The sequence below is a fragment of the Buteo buteo genome, chromosome 23, assembly GCF_964188355.1.
Source record: "Buteo buteo chromosome 23, bButBut1.hap1.1, whole genome shotgun sequence".
NCBI classification, from domain to species: Eukaryota; Metazoa; Chordata; class Aves; order Accipitriformes; family Accipitridae; genus Buteo; species Buteo buteo.
In genome coordinates, this window is record NC_134193.1 from 20,618,003 (window position 1) to 20,628,069 (window position 10,067).

Sequence of the window (10,067 nt, forward strand, 5' to 3'; positions counted from 1 at the left end):
ACTTCAATGGACCACAATTTCACCATTAGCATTTTGACTTCATTTTTTATATTTGGCAAGGAGTCTTGTGCTGTTTCATAACCTAGAGTGTCAGAGCATAGGCACTGCCATAAAATCTAGTGGCAAGCCTTAGATCCTTGTAGTCATGGCTACTTTGTGGGACTGAGATTAAAAAAACCCACCTGTATTTGCCTTCTGTGCTGAATAATCTGTGTATTTCAGGTGATGCTACATCATCCTTAGAAGATCTAGAGGAAGAGTCTCTGATAGTGGAGAAAGCAGACAAGGAACAGAGAAGTCATAAAACTCTAAGAGAAGAGCAGGACCCCTGCAATCCATTTCAGGCCTGTGGCAAGCTTATAATTTTTCTGAACTGGGTTTTTCTCACAAAAATTTTCAACAGAAGAAATCCTCAGTATTGGCTGTCATGGAGATACTGTGCTTGGAACTCAGCTTGCAGGCAGAGAAGCTGAAGTTGTATTGAGGTTTTGTTGTACCACGTTAAAATATTACCCTTAAGTCTGGGGGAAGTCCAGTAGCAATTCACTGTATATTCAGTGATTTTTTTTGTTTGTTTTATTTTTTTACCACACTCTCTGCAGGCTGGGAAAAGGAAGAAAGCTCTTTCTGATGATGAAGATGATGAGGAAAGAAGATCAACACTGATTACAAATGAAGCTACATTAGTGAAAACCTGGTTAAGAAAAGAAAGGTCATCAGAAGAACAGAGGTACTGTATCTGTCAAGGCTGAAACCTTCAGTCCTATCTCCTGATTCTCTTTCTGACATGTCAAACCTTGCCCTGCTTGTTTTATGCCCATGGTTGTGGTCCTCTTGTGGAAAGAGGAGACAGACCTGAATTATGTTAGTCTGGGATTTTTTTGTCTTGTATAGCTTAAAAGAACCCAAACAAACAATAACCACCACCACCCACCCCCCCCAAAAAAAGCAAACAAACAAAAAACCCAACCAACAAACCCCAAACCCAAACCAAAAAACTCCTTTTATAAAAGTTTGGCAATACTCGTCACATTCATCAAGCATTGCCTGCCAAGTTTTCTTAGGCGATCTAGTTCTTTGGAGTCAGTTGAAGGGGTGTTGAAATCTGGTTTTTTTGGGGGGGGAATTGTCTTCAGAAGGCTTTGGACTAGACAGAAAGCATCTGAAGTAACAATTAAAACACTTTGCATTATGCTGTCTGTAGGTAGCTAATACACCCAAAGAAATTTAATGTTCTAGTCAACATTCTTGAATGACAGTGCATACCATATGCTTCATAATTTCAGTTTAATCCAACTATAATGTTGTATTTTCAGATTTAGCACAGACTCTGAGGGAAAACGGGAAATCACACGTATAGATGAAAAAGCACATTCTGAAATGCCTTTGTCAGAAGGTAAGAAATACCTTTTCCCAGTAGGGTTTTTGTAGTTATTTAATATACAGTCTGCATAACGGCTCTTCCTGGAGTTGGTCCATAGAGGATAATAGCCTACTACTTGTACCAGGTAGTGAAGCTACTTATTGGGCTAAAATAATAGAGATCTTAATGAAAATCCTGTATTCAAGCTCTGCTGATCAGCTACATTGGACACTGTTGTATTTGCTTGTTTATGGAGTTCCTCATTTTTATTTGATAAATCTGATTTTTTTTTTCTTTTTTTGTACAATGATATTAAAAATAGTCCCAATCTTGACTGTGTATTTAATGCTACTGTCTTGTGAATGCAATTTACCCCTGAGGATTACTGGATTTGAATCTTAAGTTACCTGTAAGCAACCTCTTCTATAAAATATTTTTTCTGAAATGCTGATTATTTATTTTTTTAAAATTTCTTTTAAATGTTCCAGTTAAAGAAGTGGAAGTGCCTGTCCCTTATGAGCTCCATCAGGTGGATGGTAGTCAGTGTTTGAAGCATATGGACCGTATTTCTTATGAAGCTTTTGATGAAGAACTAAATTTTAAAGCATTTTCCGAAGGATTAGCTTCCACTGAATCATCGTCCAAGTCAAACAAATTCTCTCTGAGATGTGAAAGTGTCAAATCAGACTCTTCACTCCCAGAATTTCAGAAAGTGTCTGCATTTTGGATTGACATCTTGGAAAGCTCCATTTCAGACTCTGAATTAGAGTTGAAAAATGGAGAGGACACAGATGTCAATATCCCAGAAGAGTTTGTCTATGACAATGGTGATGCATTTCCTAATGTTTCAAAAGAGAATCTAATAGCAATAAGTAATGGAAAGGAAACATTACCTAGTGACAAACGCGATGAACATGAAGTGCCCAAAGATGACAGCACTGAGACTTCATCACACTCCCAGAAATACCCTGGAGATGTTTCAGATCATGGCTGCACTGATAATTTGCTTGTTTTCATTCCATCAGACAAAGCAAATGCATTCAAAACAAAGTCAGCAGATTCCTCCCAATCTGATAACCCTGCCAAGGGAATGGATAAGTCACATCTGGATGGCTCAGAAAACCACAGTAGAAACAAAACCTGTTCTCAGGAGATCACAAAACAGGGTAAAGATGCAGTTGCCAGTTCTTCATGCAGGAATGATATTTACTCACCTAAGATCTATGAACAGCAGAAACCTAGTTCTACAGCTAGCAGAGCGAAAAAGGATGGTGGAATTAACAGTTTATTTGTGGATCAAAATAGAGACCTAATGGGGTTTCCGCTGACATGTTCTTTGAAATATCTAGATTTGGCTACTGACCAACTTGGGAACGCTGCCTCTTTTCCACCTGACAAAGATACTACAAATAACAAACTATTAGCATGCCTAACTTCAAGAAACTTCTCAGTTTCAGGAGGCAAAAAGAATCATGCACAGTTTTTGAACAAGAGACTTGCATCCAACAAACTCAGTGAGATCGTATCTCTGTCCACATCCATGCCAGGAATTTCTGAGGAAGTCCATACAGAAACCAATTCATTTGAGCCTTTGCAAAGGGTGGCCACAGGAAATCAAAATAACTCAACAACTGAAAGGCAAGCCATAAAGGAAGCAAGGAGGGCACTGTTTTCTTCTGTCTCCTCAAAAAAGCAATTGTTTCAAGCTGAGAACTGCTCTTCCAAAGGTGAAGATGATACAATTTTTATTAGTGATGAGGGTCTCCCTCCAACTGATGAGGATACCTTGTCAGAAATACTGTCTCCTGTTGATGAAGTATTGTCCTATGGAAGTGCTGACTTGCCATCCTCTAATAAAAAGGATTTGTCATTTCCAAGTGAAGATCTTCCTCCTCCCCCTTTAGGTGCAGATGCAATGAAAAATGATGATTCTACGTTCAGTATGGATGATTTCCCATCTCCACCAGAACAAATGACAGTCTCAGAGACTAGACAGTGTATGGATGAAGATGTATCACTGAAAATGGATGCATTACCCCCATTACCTGATAACTCTGTGCCTGAAGAATTTCCCCTGCTCAATCAAGAGACAACTGATGCTGTTTCAACTGAGGATGGTAGTGTCTCAGAACAACCTTTAGTTAAAGATATTTCCAGTGCAAAGGAGGGCTTATTAGAATACCAACAAGGAGAACATGAGACACCTTTGCAGCATTTGGAGTTTCTGCCTATGTCAAATCCTATTTCTTCTGGTCAGGCCAGTAAAAGTCCTGACTTCACAATGAAACAATGCAAACCATACTTAACACTGCCCAAAGCTGAGCAGGACAGCGATGACCCATTATTATCATTTGAAATTGGGGACAGAGTGTTAGTAAAACAGACCCAACCTGGAACCCTAATGTTCAAAGGACGGACTTATTTTGATAGTGGCCATTGGGCTGGTGTTGCACTTGACAAAGCTGAAGGTGATAATGCTGGAACTTACAAAGGGGTGAAGTATTTTGAGTGTGCTCAGCAGTGTGGTATCTTTGTCAGACCTGATGAGATTTCACACCTGTTGGGGACTAATGAAAATGATTCCAATTACACTGGGGATGAAGACTCTGACTCCTATGATGATGAATCCTTCAAAGGAGACTGCAAATACTCTGAAGATAAGCAGGGGGGAGGGCTTACAAAGCAGAAATCAGAAGACAAAAACAGTGCAGGAGGATCAGAAGTGAAAGAAAACCAATCTAGGTTACACAGGGCCTTGCTGTCTGGAAAAGGGCAAAAGCTTCCGCATTCTGACCGGTGTAAGTGTAATGAATTCCTCTGTCAAAATAACTTAACATGCTTGGGATCAGATGAAGAAAAACCAGGACTGACACAAATAAAACAAAGGATACTTGCAGATGTGCTTCCAATGAAAAGTCAGACTGGTAACACAGATGAGGTAAACACAAGCAGAAATATTTGTTGTGTGGTAGAGGATCAGAAAAGAAATAAACTTGCTGATGATATTGCAAGTGAACTCGGTAAAAAACTTCTGTTTGATACTTTAATTGCATTTTCTGAAGCAGCTCAACACAAATATAAAAGTGCCTTTGAAAAAGACGTGATGAATAATGGCAAAGGCCTAATACAAGAAGACAATCAGAAACTGTTTCTACTCAAAGAAAATTCAGTTGCTATCTTATCTGAACAATCAGCAAAGGTTTCTGATGTTTTACTGTGTGATTTTGATAGGCTTAGCATTCATGGTTGTCACACAGTAGCAGAAAGAATTGTAACTAAATTTGTAGATGATGCAGTTAAAGAATATAAGAAGATAAAAAGAAAACATGGATCAAAAGCAGACAAGATATTTCATTCATCTTCGGAGACTTCTCCAACCACTTTGCCAGTAAGTACAGTGAGAAAGTTTTTGTGTAAAGTGTTGGACCTGAAATTGGGTCTACACAGGCAAGCATTTGTGTTGTCCAGTTGTTTTTCATCACCCATAAAAATTATATCATGTCAACATTTGGAACCAGATTGCTCACTTAATCTGACCCATTCCTCATTTAAGGAATTATCCTGCAGCCAGTGGATAACATGTGTTTGGGGGGACAAGGATGAGCAGAGCACAGGGATAATGACTACGGCTAGTCCAAACAAAGCAAATGGAACTTTTTTGTCGGAATTTGTCAGTTAGTCAAAACTGATAAATCTGCACAAACTTCAATTTTTTTATTAATTTCAGGGCAAACTTTGACACCTGTCAGCTCATCTGCCTGACTCCTTTGTAGCTCCTGGCTGTGAGACCTTCAGCTTTCTAATTCTGTCTTAGCTCTGCAGGCAGCTTCTAGTAAAGTCAAGACTCTCAGAGCTGCCAGACTCTCACTTTTCTTTCAGCCCCCTGGGAGACTGGAACCCCAAATGAAATGGAAGCATTTGATGCCTGCTGCTTCCAATCCCATAGTGTCTAGTTTTTACTTCTGAAATAGTCCATCAGGAAGTACTACCACAGAAAGTTTAAAAAAAAGAAAAGTTTGGGGGGTTGGGGAGAGCAGTCCCAATTTAAAACAAAAATGTTTCAAAATGTCAAAAACTTTCATAGAGCTCCAAATTCAGAATTCTTTCTAACTCTGAATTCTGCCAAATATAGTTAACGATTTTTTATGAGATATCAGTAAGTCTGTCTTTGAGCCCATGAGCAAGAAGATGGTTTTAAGTGTAACCCTACTCAGCTGCTAATAATCTCAATATTACCTGCTAATACCTCGAAAAAAAAAATGTGGAAAAATATGTAGTATGTCACCTGGCTTTTCTTTTTCTCTTTACTGAAGTTCCTTATAGAAATCCTTGATGCTGGTGTTTTTGGAAGCTCTGAGGACTTTGATCAGCCTAATTCTGACCAGCATATGCTGGTGGGACAAACACAAAAGCAATACTTGTACAAATCAGATCAGTGGCACTCAGCTCCTTGGAAGAAAAGTATAGAAGTTTCTCTTGTGATACCACATAACAGTTCATACGTTAAGAAATTGTCTGCATATGCTGTAGAAGAATTATGGACCCCAGAAAACATGTATTCAAATTTCAGGAGAATCAATGTGCCAAAGCACTTTGAATGTAACAATCTCCCAGGGAACGATTTGGAAACAGAAAGCAAGAGGATGTATAATCAGGTATTTGTAAAGTGCTAACTGTTATTCCACTTTTCTAGTGTTCTGTAGGCTGACTCATATTAGCTAGTACTTAATATTATTCTAACTGCTAACATTAGATATAGCTAAAGGAACACTGAAAGAGGTATTGCAAAATACCACTTCTGGTAATCTACTGCAAAATAATTCTACTAGAATAGATGTCCTTGCTGTGATACAAGCCTTTTCCTAGAGCTCTTCAGTCATAAGACCCTGGACGCCTAGCCCAGTGTCAATTTTGGGTCTGTTCAGAAAAAGCCAAGCTTCTTGGAAAGCTGCAGTCTAAAGAATCCAAGTCTCCTGCCTTGGATGTCCTGCTGAGTTTGGAGAGATCTTCATGTTTCTCAGCATCCCGAAACTATTGAGTTTTGTGGACCTCTCTCTACACCAGGGGATTAAAGGATCCCACGGGGCCTTTTGTATAAGTCTTCTGTACTTAGTGTTCACGCACTACTGTCCAGTATCTTCTGCTGTATAGGTTTACATGCTCTCTAGGCAATGGTCATGATGATATCAGCTATAGGAACATCAGGTATGCGGGTGTTCCTGCACTGACATGCAAACCTCTACTGTCACCAGCCTAACATCCTTCAGAAATGCTAAGAAAACTTTTGAAAGGGTATCAGTGAGAGATTCTGTTTGTGTTGGTACTGTGGTTTTGTTGTTACAGGTTATATTTGATTTGACCCGTGAGTTGCTACGTGCAGAATATCAAGTGACTGCAAATCCAAATATATTTCCATGGATGAAAGAAAGTTTGGGATCTTGCTGTTCCAGGCATCTTTGCAGGAGAACAGATGTCAGTGAGGTCAAGGTACATTCTGGAAATGCAAAGTGTACAATAACAAGAGTTAGTGAAGAGAGCAGATATTGCGATGGCAAAAAGACAAAAATGTGAAATTTGGAAGGATTATGGCAGTGTAACTGAGGTGATTAGAGAAGAAAATAGCATTGCTCTGAAATGCTTGAATAAACATCGACTGAGCTGATTAGTCTAAATATTCCAAGTGTATGGATTTCTGTAGAGCAATGGGAATTGGGCTTCTAAATCTCCCTGGTCATGACTATCTTGGGTGTAACCTCTAAAGTAATCTTAAGTTTAAAATGTGTTGTAAATATTTGTTGGCCAGTATGGATCAGCAGCTCCTAGATCAGTTCCCTAAAATTTGGAATGTTTCTAGTTGTAAAACTGGATCTTCATACTAGCACCTGTCACTCATTTGCAACCTTCACAGTGACAGAGTTCCTATGAGAAGAATTCTTTTTGGCCTTTCTTATTTTGTAGATGTTTGTTCAGGGTGAAATTATTAAAATAATGAACCTGGAAAAGAATGACTTAGAAATGAAAAGGAAATTCCTTAATATGACCAAGTATGGAAACTGTAAGAGAGACAGAGTGGACCTTATGCTGGTAAGCAGACTTCCAAATGGACATTTGTTTACTTTCTCTAGGTTTAAACCAGAAATTCTCATTCTTTTGTGAGAATCATGTTTACTTAAAATAACTTCAGAACTTCAAATTATTGCCTTCCTTTTCAGTATACTTGCAATAATAATCCAGTATTTTCAGTTCTTGCAAGTGGTTTAAATAAATTAACAATGCATATATAAAGTTGTTGGATTAGGTACACTGTCTTAGTACCCTTCAGAACTGACCATGCTCTTATTCTTGAAGTAAACATGCATATCCATGTCATATTTCAGATTCAGGAGCTCCGCAAAGAAGAATCTCGGTGGACTAACTATGATGATGATGAATTAACTGTGAAGATGAAAATGACTGAAGACATATTTGATAGCTTGATCCTTGATACAATCAGAGTTCTTAATAGGATTTATCTGAGAAAAGCCTGTGATTAAAAGTTTTCCCTAAAAGGCCCTAATGGAGGAATTTTAAGCTCTGATTTTTTTTTTAGGCAAGAAATGCATGATTTAAGAATTTTAATTCTGAACTTGTATCCAATAACACTGTGGCCTTGGCCTAATTTGTATGTTCATGTTTACAATGAAAGGATGTAAGCAGAGACTTAATCAGATAGAAAAATATTACACAAAATATTCTCCTTGTGTTTTGTGCTTTGGGAATGCTCATTAAGATCAATGGTCGTTTTAGATTCTGTGTGACATCAGTCTAAAGGGTGGAAATTTTATTCTTGTCTGTTGGGGTTTTTTTGGTCAAGATAGTACTTTATCCACTTATGCATTTTTAAGAGCACAACATGTTTTAAAATTGTATACAAGCCAATACAAACAGGGTTCAAAACCATTCTATGTGTAAATTACTTTATTCTCTGTTATCATGTTCAGGTTGTGAATGATGACAAGTGAATCACATTTTTAAAATAACGTTCAGAAAATCGCAGGTGACTCTCTTAAGAATGTAAATGTGCAGACAGAATTAAATCTAGAAATTGAATTGCTGTGGACCTCTGTAGTTTGGAATAAACTCCCCTGTCTGGAACAAGTCTGAAACCTTTCCTGATGGGTATAGCAAAGTTAAAGGTGACTGTGCTCCATTTTTTTTTTTTTTTTACTTTTTTTTTTAATATGCTGTGGAACTGCTTAAAAGTAGCCTAGAGATGGCTTCAGAGATGTGGCATATGGAATGATTGTGCCCTAGCAGGATCTAGAGTCAGACATTCAGTTGTAATGTCTACAACTGTATGTAAATGAGACAAATACTGATGTAATGCACTTTAAATGGGATACTTTTCTATCAGTAACTCCAATTTCTGAAAACTAAATATGTGCATGTGAATTGCATGATAAATAACCTAACCACAAGCCCTTTGCATTCTCACAACATCTAAACATAGGGTGCTGAGGATGTACTTTAATTGGCAAAAGAGAGCAAATCAATAATACTACTCTTTTGTATTGGCAAAATTAGAAAAAAATCAAGATTTTTAACAAGGAAATAGAAGCATTCACTGAGCATGGTAATTGTTCACTATGTATATTGCTGTGGTCCCACCTACTTTGCATTGAGAAGACAAATGATAATTTTTTTTTAGCTTTTTTTAAAATAAATACTGTGCAAATATTTCTTACTGGAATTCAGAAACTGTTCATTACTGAATAATGGAATGTAAGTAGATTTGATTTATTCAAATCCTATTCATTCGAGGTGTCTTTCAAATACAATGAAAAGCAGGACAATCAAGTATAAACTATATATAAACTTATATTTTAAATAACAATATTTACAATCTGGTTTTGGTTGGAAAAATAGAAATATATTTTATGTTTCTATTTTTAAATACTGATGGCTTAAGTGTTTTCATACTGAATTGTTTGTTTTCTGAATAAACAAAATAAACCCCCTCAATCTCATTTTTATTTCTTTTACAGAAATCGATTAGAGTTGCAGATTATACTGAACGCACTGCTGTTCTCATTAGCGAATGGGAGTAGTTTTGTAGACAGCTCCTGGGGATGTTAAAAAGCCCTGTCCTGCTAGTTGCCATATGAACAGAAATAAAAAGGCAACTTCTGCCCCAAGTGCATTAACTGTTGATCTTATCCTATAAACTATTTTCATGTCCCTAGGGGTACATTCTCTAAGTCTCTGACTTTGATCCTCATTGATTAATTAATCCAAATAAGTTATTTGTTCTAAGATTAATGTTTTCTTGTTGTCAGTTTATAGTAGAATTTAACTCAATTTTTTTTCCTGGAATTATAGACAAATTGTTGGATATAATGATAAATCTATATATTGAAGCACTACAGTTTTTCAGTTTATTGTCACCATGGTTTTGCAGCAGCAGCAGGTTTCTTGTGTTCGGAATGAAAGCTATTAAAAATATCACTTACGAATAGTGATAGTGAATGAATAGTTGAAGGACTCATTTTATTCAGACTGGTGCCTTATGCTATGCTATATGTTACACCTGAGGAAGATAACCATTATATTTGCAATTAGGTTTGCGAGTGAACCCTTGCAAGATGCTATATACAGAAGGACATAGCTGTAAAGTAACTACTGCTGATGAGAATAAAAAGTGTATACATAGAACATGTCAGACATA

The 10,067-nt window shown here is 37.2% G+C and overlaps 1 protein-coding gene across 1 annotated transcript; it reads left to right on the forward strand.

Annotated features, from left to right (window-relative positions):
• Positions 1–227: 227 nt before the first annotated feature.
• Positions 228–9,355, forward strand: LOC142043501 (uncharacterized). Its single transcript, XM_075054734.1, has 8 exons — positions 228–344; positions 603–730; positions 1,317–1,396; positions 1,852–4,751; positions 5,677–6,018; positions 6,707–6,850; positions 7,322–7,447; positions 7,741–9,355. Exons 3-8 carry the CDS (start codon positions 1,381–1,383, stop codon positions 7,894–7,896), a joined length of 3,684 nt encoding a protein of 1,227 aa, XP_074910835.1. The 5' UTR covers positions 228–344; positions 603–730; positions 1,317–1,380; the 3' UTR covers positions 7,897–9,355.
• Positions 9,356–10,067: the final 712 nt, after the last annotated feature.